At 41.1% G+C, this 14,125-nt stretch overlaps 1 protein-coding gene across 2 annotated transcripts in view; it reads right to left on the reverse strand.

The window, feature by feature from the left end:
- The window catches only part of scaper (S-phase cyclin A associated protein in the ER), a 228,012-nt gene that overhangs the window by 141,038 nt on the left and 72,849 nt on the right, over positions 1-14,125 (reverse strand). For both annotated transcript variants that reach the window (XM_033015029.1, XM_033015028.1), the window contains exons 10-19: positions 12,424-12,597; positions 10,540-10,630; positions 9,291-9,408; positions 9,018-9,129; positions 7,692-7,832; positions 7,072-7,227; positions 5,995-6,137; positions 4,983-5,064; positions 3,915-4,067; positions 2,741-2,848 (exon numbers count right to left, since the gene is read on the reverse strand). In XM_033015029.1, the coding sequence (XP_032870920.1) occupies positions 2,741-2,848; positions 3,915-4,067; positions 4,983-5,064; positions 5,995-6,137; positions 7,072-7,227; positions 7,692-7,832; positions 9,018-9,129; positions 9,291-9,408; positions 10,540-10,630; positions 12,424-12,597 (1,278 nt within the window). The remainder of the gene's footprint in view (positions 1-2,740; positions 2,849-3,914; positions 4,068-4,982; positions 5,065-5,994; positions 6,138-7,071; positions 7,228-7,691; positions 7,833-9,017; positions 9,130-9,290; positions 9,409-10,539; positions 10,631-12,423; positions 12,598-14,125) is intronic.

A 14,125-nucleotide genomic window follows, 5' to 3' on the forward strand; every position in this document is an offset into this window, starting at 1 on the left:
TCTCTGAAACCGACACCCGTCAGTAACAGACCTTCAGATATAAAATGACAAGTCAGCCAGCTGTCCTACTGCTACTGCACGACAATTACAAGCAGTCCGTCAAATGAGGTTGGGTGTGGCGATGAATGAGGGCAGAAGCCAGCATCCCTGATGCCTGTTCAGCTACACATTTCCCCATTGTAACCTGCCCTTTTATGCAGGACTCGGACAGCATCAGAAGTTCAACATGCGTATTCAATTGTCATTCGACAGTTTCCAGTACAGATCGGACCTATCGATACTGACAAGGTAGAGAGAAGGAAAAGGGAGGGGGTGGTGAGCTCTCTTTCTAGCACCACCGAATGAGCACTGCATGGTTACAAGTATTTCTCAGCGTTCTCACCTTTCACGTTGTGAGGCTTCAGCAAATATCACAATTCATCCTTAAGAATTCATAAGGAAAACAGTGAAGTCATGACACCTCGATTCAGACACTAGTGTCAAATCTCAAAGGTTTAGATCAAAGTGTTGGATTATCACATCGAACAGATTAAATACCAGTAAGTCTAAACTTGCAAGTTTGACTTTTCAAACCCATATGGCAAATATTTTCATTCAACTCTTTCACTCAGCAGCAGATTAATAAACCAACTGGCTTTTGACATTTTAAATGACATAGAAAACAGGCAAATTAAAGTGTCAATTTGCTATAGCCTAGCATCACTCAACATAACTGTTAATACCTGAAGTCAAAACATACTTGGTATACCTGCTACTGAAACATGCATCCTGACTTTTTTAACTTCACACTCATTCTAATCATCTCACAACCAAGCGCTGGAGGTTCCACCAACACATTGTGTTTTAATGACGATGCCAGTGTCTGCCGTTTCTTGTATTTCCATTCCAATCATCTCCTGGCCAGATTAGCATCTCCCATCGTAGTCAAACCTCACCCTGCACAAAACCCAGCTGCCCATATTCTGACCAACACCAAGTCCTCTCCATTCTTACTCTCAGCCATTGTCAATCCACCATGAATGAAACTCCCATCTTAATACCATAACAGAACTGGACACCAAGCATGTGCTCCAGTTTCCGATCCTCTCCCCTCCTCCCTCAAATCGGAGACAACCGCTTTCTTTCAGTACTCTTTCTCTTTCACCTTACTTTCCCACCTTCCCACCCACTGACAAGGTGAGATTAGAAACTCAGACACCAGAGGATTGTTGCCCATCTAGGTTATACTAATCTATCATGAATAGTTTACCTCATTTACAACTCCTTTTCAAGAGCTTATGTATTCATATTTCATGTAATGAATATGGAGCTTCAGTTGAAGTTCTAAGCATAAGTAATTCTATATATTTTTTGATATCTGAACGTAAAAAGGCTACAGATAATCTTGGCCGCTGTCACAACCAGTATTCAGGTTGAAATAATGGGATCCATTTCAAATGAGGTCAATGGCTTTTATACTTAAATAAAGAGTTTGGATATCATTTCTTAGAAAATTAATTGTCTTTTTTACAAAACTTGTTAACATTCACTTCAATGGAAAATAACTTGGTGCATGAACAATTTTTGATCAGCGATTAATTCAATTCAATTCAACTTTATTGTCATTGCACAAATACGAGTATAGGGTGATTTCACGAAAGGTCACTGGGTCATAGGTCTTCACGCATGGAGCCGCAAAATCCAACTGGGGTACATACGTCACTTCCGGTACATGTTATTGATGCAAGAAACGCGTACTTTCAAACCTGTTAAAAACCGCGAAAACGGTTAGTTTTTGCGATGTAAATAACTGTGCAAGTCGGGGTGACCGTGAGACACAGCTATCCTACTTTAGAGATCCAAAGATTAAGACAAATGAAGGTAAAGAGAAGAGAGAGCTGAAGGGTAATTAACAGCGGAAGTTGTTGGCCCTGCAGATATAAAGATAGAAAATATCGGGAATTATCGCGTTTGCTCACTGCATTTCATCAAAAGTGGCATTATTGATGTTTTGATGAAATGCAGTGAGCAAACGCGATAATTCCCGATATTTTCTATCTTTATATCTGCACGGCCAACAACTTCCGCTGTTATTTTCCCTTCAGCTCTCTCTTCTCTTTACCTTCATTTTTCTTAATCTTTGGATCTCTAAAGTAGGATAGCTGTGTCTCACGGTCACCCCGACTTGCACAGTTATTTACAGCGCAAAAAACTAACCGTTTTCGCGGTTTTTAACAGGTTTGAAAGTACGCGTTTCTAGCATCAATAACATGTACCGGAAGTGACGTATGTACCCCAGTTGGATTTTGCGGCTCCGTGCGTGAAGACCTATGACCCAGTGACCTTTCGTGAAATCACCCTATAGGTACAACGAAATGCAGTTTAGCGTCTGGTCATAGTCATAGTGCAAGATAGTAGAAGTAAAAATAAAACTACATAATAAGCATACAATAAAAATTAAAAATACTGGTTAACAATGTGTGGATTGTGGATGAATTAAAACTGGTACATAGGCAAATAACTGTATACAAATGGGAGAGTCTAAATCCACAAAACAACAACATATTAATATAGTGTTTTATCTCAATCCTGTTTACTTCCCAGCTAATATTTACAGCTAATATGACAGAGATATTAAATTCAAGGTGAGTCATGTAGGGAACAATTGAACTGATTTCAGAAGGCTTATGGTTTTGAAATGAAGTACAAGTAACTAACGTGTAATAAATGTGTAAAGAAATAGCCTACTAGTAAAACTTACCACTTCTTCATCTGACAACTCTCGTCCCTGGATGCTGCTGTTCTCCCGTACAGCTTGCTGGTGTTTTCTTCCCTTGATGTGGCTGAAGAGGTAGACCTCAGAAGTTATCTTTGAAAGAGAAAGTGAAAACAGTTAAGCTCACTGAGTCTTCTGAGTTTCTTTTGGATTATGACAGGAATAGGGTCTTCACAAAGGTCACTCTCACATCTGAAAAATAGTCAACTTGCCACCTTAGCCTACTTTACATCCACCACATACTTATTTTGCAGTTGAGAAACATGTAGATGTTTTTAGAAACAGAAGAATGATTAATACGTTCCTGACCTCAGTTAGCAACTTGCCTATCGCCATCTCTCAATCATTTCTGTCTGGAAATTGCCCTCAAATCATTTATTTTTTGTTGACTAAAGGATTAAAATATTACACAAACCAGAAGAGGTCAAAAATTCACTCAAACTTTTACCTTTGGACCAACTTTGTTACATTTGTCCATTTCACCTCAGTGAGAAAAAAGCTTAATTTAATTATATCTGTTACAAATCTTGAAGTTTCAACTGCATTCTTTTAAACCCTCCTCGTTTTACAAAGGAAACAAGATTTGGGAATTGGGAATTAAAGCCATAAGACCATATGACATAGAAACAGAATTAGGCCATTCAGCCCGTCAAATCTGTTCCGCCATTCAATCATGGCTGATCTATTTCATCCCTCTCAACCCTATTTAGTTGAGTTTAGAGATACAGCGTAGAAATAGGCTCTTCATGCCCTTACTTCTATACCAAGCCAATTAACCTACAAACCTGTACGTCTTTGGAGTGTGGTAGATCTCAGAGAAAACCCACACGGTCACGAGGAAATGTACAAACTCCGTACAGACAGCACCCATAGTCGGGATCAAACCCGCAGTCTCTGGCGCTGAAACTCTACTGCTGCGCCACCATGCCGACCTATTCTCCTGCCTTCTCCCTGGAACCTTTGGTGCCCTTACTAATCAAGCATCTATCAATCTCTGCTTTACAAATACCCTATCATTTGGCCTCCACAGCTGTCTGTGGCAATGAATTCCAGATTCGCCACCCTTCAAACATCATCCACCTGTCAAAGATAATTCATAGTTACAGTATTTCTTTACGCAGTTTAAAAAAACGAAACAATATCCACAATTTGAACCTACCAACACATTGCAGAGTGAACAGTGCTTTTTCCGTTCATAAGGAATTAGTTTGGGGGCGTAGTCAGTATTAGCGTGTCTCCCACTGCTGAGCTCAGCTGCTTTTTCTTTTCGTTGTTCTATCTGCTCCATGTGCCTCCGACTGCTTTCATCATGCTGAATAAAAGGCAAAACAGGTGGGGGAAGTCACCGACTACAAACAGCACAACACTTTGCAGTTTTGATCAGATTTAAACTCCAGTACTTTCTTGGAAGTTATTTGCGTGCTAAATCAGAAGCATTTATTTGGTTCTGTATCTGGTTTACATGGTACACAAATCAATCTGTGTTTCATTGAAAAAGATCTGATCTGTACCATTAAGGAAGCATTGTATAAAATCCAACCTAATTAGTTATAGAGTCGAATAGTACAGCCTTGCTAACCTAATGCCCCTGTCCCACTTAGGAAACCTGAACAGAAACCTCTGGAGACTTTGCGCCCCACCCAAGGTTTCCGTGCGATTCCCGGAGGTTTTTGTCAGTCTCCCTACCTGCTTCCACCACCTGCAACCTCCGGCAACCACCTGCAACCTCCGGGAACCGCACGGAAACCTTGGGTGGGGCGCAAAGTCTCCAGAGGTTTCCGTTCAGGTTTCCTAAGTGGGACAGGGGCATTATAAAGTGTCTATCTACACAAACCCTATTTACCAACATTACGTTGTGCACCTTAATGTCCATTCAAGTGCTTGGCTAAATGCTTTTTAAACATTGTAACTATCACCTCCTCTGGCAGCGAGTTCCAGAAATGAACACTCTGTTAAATAAAACTTTCACCTCAAATCCCCTTCAAAACGAATTCTTCCCACTTAATCCCATGCTCTCTGCTTTTGGATATCCTTACCATGGTCAGCCATCACCTTGATGTTACAAACTGCGTACCCTTTTTCAGGATTGCCACTGAGATGCAAATCTCAAACCTCAAGTCCTTAATATCTGGTGAGTGTATACTAATTAAACAAGAACTATAATGCTGGCAAACCTTATATACGAATGATTATGAAGATCAACAACGTATACTCCATTATGTCATACCTTCATCTGTATTTTTTTCTGCAGTTCCTCCATAGCTTCTTGTTGTGCTGCACTGAGTGCTGCCAATCTCTCCTCCCGCTCCCTGCCAAAGGAGTAGCAATCATCAGGAAATGAGCAGGAATGGGGGGAAAAAAGCAACAGGATAGACTTTTTTCCCCCGAATTGCTATTGTGGGAAGATATGGGGAGGCTCAGTGTTCAGAGGAGCAAGATTTAAAGGAGTCACAAAGAGTGAAAATGTATGCTTTTTAGAATGATCTGTTATCTGACCATCCTCAACCTACTTTGAGAATAAGCACACAAGGACCACACTGCCCCCAGTACTGGAGACTTGTAAATATACTAAATATTTCAAAATAGGGTGCATTTATAGTTACTTTTATTGGGATCCAGGATTATAAAACTTTTAAATGTTTGCGCAATAGTCCAATGGACAACAGCAAGGTACTATAGCAAAGTGGCATCATCATTAAACCTGCCCCACTAAACCATCCACAGCTTCCAGCAACCATAACTGAATTGCAGTCTGAAACCGGGAACATGGATGACCTGTTCCTCTGAGCCAGAGTTTAGGTTAGTTTAGAGATACAGAGCGGAAACATGCCCTCTGGTCCACCGAGTCCGCACCGCCAGCAAACCCCGCACTAACACCATCCTACACCAGGGACATTTTTTACATTTATACCAAGCCAATTAACCTACAAACCTGTACGTCTTTGGAGTGTGGGAGGTAACTGAGGTTCTCGGAGAAAATCCACGCAGGTCATAGGGAGAACGTACAAACTCCGTAGCCAGGATCAAACCAGGGTCTCTGGCACTGTAAGTGCTGTAAGGCAACAACTCTACCTCTGTGCCATCGTGCCACCACAGGAACTAACCAATCTCCTGGCCCACATGTTGCTGCCAGTGAGGCCAACTTATTGTCATCTGCCGTATTTTGGTCAGGAGCTGTTTGTGTTAAACTAACTGGCCTTGGAGAGCTGCACATGAATCAGTTTGTGAAGTTTGCAAACCTGGCCCTTTCACGAGCAGCGTCTTCTCTTGCTCTCTCTTTCTCTTGTCGTTGTTGTTCAATTCGCGCCTCCTGTTCCCTTCGTTTCAACAACAGTTCCTCTACACGAGCCTGACGCTCTGCCTCCAGTGCTCGTTTGCGTTCCTGCATTCAGACACATTTGTATTCAGATTTTATTTTATCAACTAAAGCAGTAATATCAACAACAACAAAAATACTACATATAACAAATTTCCAATATTTATATGCTTTTGACATATCCACAATGGCAGTATTGCATAATTCACATGTATTCATTCATCTGAAACTGCAGACAGCGTCAATTTCACCTGGCCACAAACCTAATTTTATTGACAGTCATTCGATAACATTCAGGATCACTAGCCATGGCTACATTATGCCACCATGGCTACATTTATTGTGGTTGTGTTCTTTATTACTGTACCGCTGCTGGCAACCCAAATACCACCGACCTTGGTTGTGTGGCAATTAAATTATATCAATTATCAGAGATGCAATCAATTTTTGCACCACATTTGAAAGTGAGCACCACCAAATATAGGAACAGCTGCTTTCCCTCTGTTATCAGGCTTCTGAACAACCCTCCATAAGCTCGGGAAATGATCGATTCACCTCTACCCCATTGTTGTTCTTGGATTTTGTCTATGGAATTGACGCACAGCAATGTTGAGAACTCTATTCTGCACTCTGTGTCTTCCCCCATGCTCAATGTACTGCACTCGAGTATGAACTGATTGTATCCATATGTGGAAGGTAGACAAAAAAGCACATAAAGTGCAAGTGAAATGAATTTGCCAGCAGCGGTACAATGAAAAAAGAACACACAAAAACACAATAAAAATTAACACAAACATCCACCACAGCATTCATCACTGTGGTGGAAGGCACAAAATTTGGCCAGTCCTCCTCCATTTTCCCCCATGGTTGGGACCTTAACGCTAGCTTCCTCTCCTTGGGGGTAGAGAAGATCCCTTTGTGCATCAGATATTATGGGGTCTTTAACTTCCATCTGAAGCTCCACAGAAGCCTCATTGTCTCATTTATCTGTGGGCCTCACCTGCACGGCCTCATCGCGAGCTTGCTTCTCTTCTTGCCGACGATGCCTTTCTTCTTGCAATTCATTCAGCCGCTGTTCATACTCTTTTACTTTGGCAAGAACATCGTGACGCTTGTTCTGCGCTTCCAGTGTGTTGATGAAAGCAATTTCATTAACCTGAAAGGGGAAAACACATGTGTAGGAAAGAACTGCAGATGTTGGTTTAAACTGAAGATAGACACAAAAAGCTGGAGTAATTCAGCGGGACAGGCAGCATCTCTGGAGAGAAGGAATGGGTGACGTTTCGGGTCGAGACCCTTCGTCAGACTAGAGTCTGAAGAAGGGTCTCAGCCCGAAACGTCAATTATTCCTTCTCTCCAGAGAACTGCCCCCTCCATCGACTCTTTTAAGTCTAGACTTAAAACTTATTTCTACTCACAAGCGTTTCTTGAGGTCCTCTGAGGGAGCGCTGTGTGCATGTATTTATGTATGTATTGTTAGATCTATGTACCACTGTATGTAGCATGTTAGTACCTACACTGATGTAAAGCACTTAGGTCAACGAGAGTTGTTTTTTAATGTGCTATAGAAATAAAATTGACTTGACATGACAAAGCAATATCTCTAGAATGATCCTGTACCTTGGCTTCTTCCTCCTGAGCTTTTTTTACAATGGCTTGCAGTTGCAATTCTCGTTTCAGTTCAGCGTGAAGTAGCTTTTCCTCCATCATTTTTCTCCTCTGTTCCAGCAGCTCCCCTTTCCATTTTCGCACTTCTTTCTCCTAAAGATGGTGATGATGAGTTACGCGGTATTATACATGTAACATTTGCTTTAACTTGCATTTTAACACAGAAACGTCGAAGAATGATATGATGAATGTGGAGGTTGATGGGGTCAATTGAACTCTAATGAATACAAGTCAAATCAACAGGGATCGATGTTAGAAGACTGGGAGGGAGATAACATTGAAACATACAAAATTCTGACACAAATCAAAAGGCTGGATGCTGGAAGGATACTTTCCCAGGTTCTAAAATCTAGAACTAGGGCTCTCGCTCTCAGGATATGGGGCAACATATTTATGATTTGAGACGAGGAGAATTTTTTACTCCACAGGTGATAAACCTGTAGCGTTCTCACGCACAGAAGTAATGGCAGCAAATACATTGAATATAATTAAGGGATAGATTGATTTCAATACACAAAAAGGCATCGAAGGATATGGGGAGGGAACCAAAATATGGAATTTAGAGTTAGGATCAATTTGTATTGAATGGCAGAATAATCTATTCCTACCCCTGTATTTCTAGCTCGTTAGCACTAAGCACTTTGGTTGGGGATATTACTAGAAGCCACAGAGGTTTCTTCTACTCTAACCAACCAGGCTCTGGCTGAACTTCCTACATCTCCAACATGGCAGCTATCTAACTGGCTATTAGGAGCAGTAAATAGTGGCTTCTCAGACTTGAAATCAGTGCAAATAGATGCAGTTTTGCTTTGTTCCATTCACCCATCTGAAAACTAGGGCGGCACGATGGCACAGCGGTAGAGTTGCTGCCTTACATCGCCAGAGACCCGGGTTCGATCCTGGCTACAGGTGCTGTCTGTACGGAGTTTGCACATTCTCCCCGTGACCATGTGGGTTTTCTCTGAATGCTTCGGTTTCCTCCAAACGTAGAGGTTTGTGGCTTGGTATATGAACGTAAAAATTGTCCCTAGTGTAAGATAGTGTTAATGTGCATGGATCGCTGGTCGGTGTGGACTCAGTGGGCCGAAGGGACTGTTTCCACGCTGTATCGCTAAACTAAACTATTGAGATGGCAGCAGCCCATACAATATTTGGAAGGAACACTCAGCTTTTCAGTGTGAGTTCCAATCATATCACAGAAAGAGGTTAAAACCGAACCCCCTGTGCACTTCCACTATTACATTTCTCACCGGCCGGAATTGAAACCATTCTGCTTACCCGCTCCAACAATTTCTGTAGTTTCATAGTTTTCTCTTCCCTTAGTTTCTCACGAAGCTGTTGAGCCTTTAACTGCTTTTCCTCGTGTTTCTTTTTTGATTCTGCAATCGTCCTGTCAGTAGGAAATTTGAAAAGGCCATATTAGGGTTATAATTGGATCTAAAACTTGTCATTTGGTTTACTCTGCAAATGACAATCACAATACTGAATTACAGCTTAATGGTAATTCTGTACTGTGGTAAGTAATTTAAGTCAGTAATTAATCTTAGTCACATTTTCCGCGATGGTGAGGAGAGCTTCTCGTGCATCTGGATGGCGTGCCCTGGTGGTCGTGCTGGCTCTTCCTCCACAATATCTCCCCACGACGTGCTCTGGCGCCAAGGTTCACGTGCTAAGAACAGAATAATAATAAAACTTTGTGTAAAAAATCCAGCTGTTACCAAGTTATTTCTCAGTAGGTTCTGGCAAAATGTCTTTCCTTTCAGGCACTGCATCCAAAGCATGTTGTCTGGAAAGGTGCCATAAAAAGGGAAGCAGGTGTTGGGGGAGGTGGAAGAGTGAACGAGTGATTGACAAAAGGGATGGTCCCTTATAAATGTCAAAGGAGGAAGGGAATGGAAGATACACCAGATGGTGGCATCTTGTTGAATGAGTCCGTGAGATTTCTAGATGATCCATTGAATATGGCGACTGGCGGGATGGAAGGTAAAATATTCACTGAGGGGAAAGGGGTAGGGCAAGGACATCCATGAGACCTTGTGAAGATCTGATGGAGGAGAAGCCACAGAAGCATATTGTGGAACATATTATTACCCGGGCAGATACAACAGATTTGAATAAACCAGAAGAACCGAAATTGAGTGCGAACAAGATGGTGGCAAGATAGATATAGGAGAGCGAATTAACAGCAGGGATGACTTACTAACCATGATCCAGTTTCCAGAGAGGGTCAAAAACCTATCAAGGTTGAAACTAAACAAAACTAAATAATCAGATATGCCCAATGAAAATAACAATCAGCAAAATAAAGCTTTTATTTTTTACCTTATCTGGTTTCAAAAAATGACCTTCGGGAGAAAGATGCTATTCACATCAATCTATCCTTACCAGCAGAACCTGGTCTCAGGAAAATAGCCCGAACGTTGCCTATTTCCTTCGCTCCATAGATGCTGCTGCACCCGCTGAGTTTCTCCAGCTTTTTTGTGTACCTCAGGAACATAAGCCTGTCTGACTCTTTTAGGCACTTGTCAAGCATAGTTGTGGTAAATTCAAGAGGAAATTAAGTTGTGCAAATACCATCTGTTGCTCAATAAAATTACAAACAAAAGAATAAGAGGAACATGGAATCTTGGCTGCCAACAATATTGGCATTCAAAAGCTTTCACCCCAGACCACAGGTTTAGGATCAAATGGCTGTCACTCCCCAACAGTCATTTATGGGCCGTCCATGTTGAAACAAAATACAGTGAACTCTCATTTAGTCAAAGTACAAATACAGATGACAAAGCTATGAAGCACGTACCTTCATACTCTGCCAGCACATCATTCCAGTCCAGATTTTGAGATTGGGCCGAGAGACCACAGAGAGATAAGCTGCCGCTGCTCATGCTGGCCTACGAAAAAAATGAATTTGACCAACTATTCTGGCAATTTGAGTGCACAAATGGAACCATTTTATTACAAATTTAGCTGAATTACCTGCCAGAGATCCTACCGAGACAACATTTAATCTCTCAAGTATAATGAAGCATCTAAACCAAGCTGTTCCAATCCACAAAATACCTGGACAGCAGTGTGTTGTTTCTCTTTGAGATACTTATTAAATCTTTTTAACATTTTCTGAACCATGCATTAAAAAAAGACCCATCTCTCAAATGGATATGGAAAGGCGTCTTAAACTAAATTTCTTAAAAAATACATGTAGATATGTTAGCAAATCGAAGAAAGGTTCAAGAGCAATAACATTTTTTAGTTGTTGGGGATTTTAAACTTTCCCAATTGCCTTGAAGCAATGGGCTAAGATGGGAAAGTATGTCCAAGATTTATTTTTAGATAACGTACATAGAAACATAGAAAATAGGTGCAGGAGTAGGCCATTCGGCCCTTCGAGCCTGCACCGCCATTCAATATGATCATGGCTGACCATTCAACTCAGTATCCCATCCCTGCCTTCTCTCCATACCCCCTGATCCCTTTAGTCACAAGGGCCACATCTAACTCCCTCTTAAATATAGCCAATGAACTGGCCTCAAGGAGTACAAAGAGTCTTACTGGAGATGGGGCAATACTTGACAGTATTTTGGGAAATTAGACTGAACAAATCGTGGATAAGTCAATGGAGAACACTTTCAGAACACTGACCATAATTCTGCCGGATAGCAAAATAATTGATAGATCAGAAATGATTTTGCACATATGGTACTCCACTCTGTCTGACACGGGAATGAAGATAAGTATGTCAATAACAATAGACAAATTCTATTGTTGCTTTTACGACTTGCAAACTATTCGGGTATGAAGAGTTCACCGTAACGGGACCCTGTCATAACCTGAAGGCAACCTGTATAAATATATCCTTCAGAGTTCCCAAAAGGGCCTTCAATAATAATTAGAATACAAAAAAGAGACTTAACTGTATTTGAATTTATTACCCTACAATTATATGGAGTGACACAAACATTCCAGAAATGTGAAGTTATTTCCAATGAGTAGCGCCACCATTTGCAAAGCAAAACTACACAGAATCTGGGGTATTGCAGGTTTGATTCTTAGTTATTGTAATAACTCATCTCAACGGGGCCAGCAACAGCATCAGTAGAAATAGTCTTACCAACGTTCGTGATCTAGATCACGAAGCATTGATGCCTGCTGAATTTATGAACATCTAAACACCCAACCTATATGTATTTGCTATCTGAGTTATGAAGCAGAAATGCAGTCATGGTTTTAGTTGTAGTAATTTGCTAATATTCAGATTCAGATTCAATTTTATTGTCATTGCACTTTTCAGTGCAACAAAATGGTTTAGCCTGCAGTCATAACCTAGAATAAATAACACACACTCAACACAGTTTAACATCCACCACAGTGAGTCCACCAGGCACCTCCTCACTGCGATGGAAGTCCCAAAGTCCTTGTCTCTTCCCTCCTTGCTCTCCCTCTGTGCTGAGGCGATCCAGGCCTCCGATGTTGTGACCCCGCCGGGTGATGGTAAGCAAGTCAGTCCCGCGGCTGAAACCGAGCTCCGCGAACGGGCCGGTTCAAACTCCGCGGCCCGGGGCGGTCGAATATATATGGAACTTATCATACCAATTTCAGGAAAAAGTGTAAAAATTGATCATATAGGATATTAAGGGTGAAGGGTAACTAGAATAGTTCTTTGGAGAAGCACTCTGACCGTACTCACTGAGAACTCGCTTTCAGCATCAGTCTCCAGATTTATGTCATTACTTTCCTCCGCTTGAATTTCTCTTGTTAATTGTTCCTCCTCGGCAATGGCATTAGCAATTGCTTCTTCGTTCTCCTTTTCCAAACGGTTTGCCAGCTCCTCTCCTTTGGCAAGAACTGCGGCCATAGATTGCTGCAGAAGAAAATGATTGCGTTTACTGAGGTGATCTGCAATACCTCTTGTGTGACATTTACAAGAGTAACAGGCATCATGAAGCCAGGCTCCTCCTTTGGTAGATGATATTGTGTTTGAGATAATACGGGTTAGTTCAGGTTAGTGTGAGTGTGAGTGTGAGTGTGTGAGTGTGCGATACAAGTCATTGCCATCTTTTGTACAATTGATTTCCAAAAACATTAGGAAGAATGATTGCAATAGACGGTTAGGGATAGACAATAAATGCTAGCCATACTAGACTAGAAATATCCACACTCCACAAATTGAAAAATTCAGCATTTATCATGGAGAAAGAGATTAAGAAGAAAGGACAAAAAAAAAAAAAAAAAAGGAGGAAGTAGAACATAATAGCTTTCAAGATTTCTATAGCTGGTTATTTTGAACAAATATGGTACATTAATCATTATATATCTGCAGACTGCAATAATAAGAGTTTTTGGAACAATTTAATTTAACCGGGACATATTCACCTAATCTATTCGGGAAAATTGGATTTTCATAATCTTAAAATGTCAACTTGGTACAGTTTACAAGTGTTCAGTCCGGTTGTGTTATTCTGAACTCTGAACCCCTGCTGTCAACAGTAACCCTGTGCTATTGCCCTGACTGTCAGCATTGTTTACATAGACGTACATCCTTTATCCTTTTGGCGTTTTCACCAAACAGCCGAGAGACAACAGACATGGCCCTTTCGTGAATTATGTTAAGAGTGCCTTACCAACATGGAGATGTGTGAGGAGGGAAAAGGATTGGCCCCTTATTAAAGAAAGATAATATCAGGTCTTATTGAAAAACACATCAATGTAAATTTGTAAGATCTTTAGGTAACTTTACATCAAATTAGAAATATATTGAATTTTAATATTTTCACACTATAAATTGCAAAAGTTAACTATTTTCCCCAAATGTGTGGAACGTTGGTCAGCATTAATTTTCTTCAAATGTGCTCTTTTTGTTTGTATCAGAACTGGTCAGTTCTGCTGTTAGGCAAGTATTATAATATTAACGCTGATTTTCTCTCCCTATAGATACTGCCATGAATTGAGGATTTCCAGCACTCCCCTCTCAGTTCCAGCTTGCATTTAACACCACTTGTTTGTCCCTTTGTTTGTTTCCTCTCCAACTATCTTCTTTAATCGACTCACCAGGCAGCTCTGCAAACATTGAAGTTAGAAACGTAGAAAATAGGTGCAGGAATAGGCCATTCGGCCCTTCAAGCCTGCACCGCCATTCAATATGATCATGGCTGATCATCCAACTCAGTATCCCGTACCTGACTTCTCTCCATATCTCCTGATCCCCTTAGCCACAAGGGCCACATCTAACTCCCTCTTAAATATAGCCAATGAACTGGCCTCAACTACCTTCTGTGGCAGAGAATTCCAGAGATTCACCACTCTCTGTGTGAAAAATGTTTTTCTCATCTCGGTCCTAAAAGACTTCCCCCTTATCCTTAAACTGTGACCCCTTGTTCTGGACTTCCCCA

Source organism: Amblyraja radiata, chromosome X (genome assembly GCF_010909765.2).
Source record: "Amblyraja radiata isolate CabotCenter1 chromosome X, sAmbRad1.1.pri, whole genome shotgun sequence".
Taxonomy (NCBI): Eukaryota; Metazoa; Chordata; class Chondrichthyes; order Rajiformes; family Rajidae; genus Amblyraja; species Amblyraja radiata.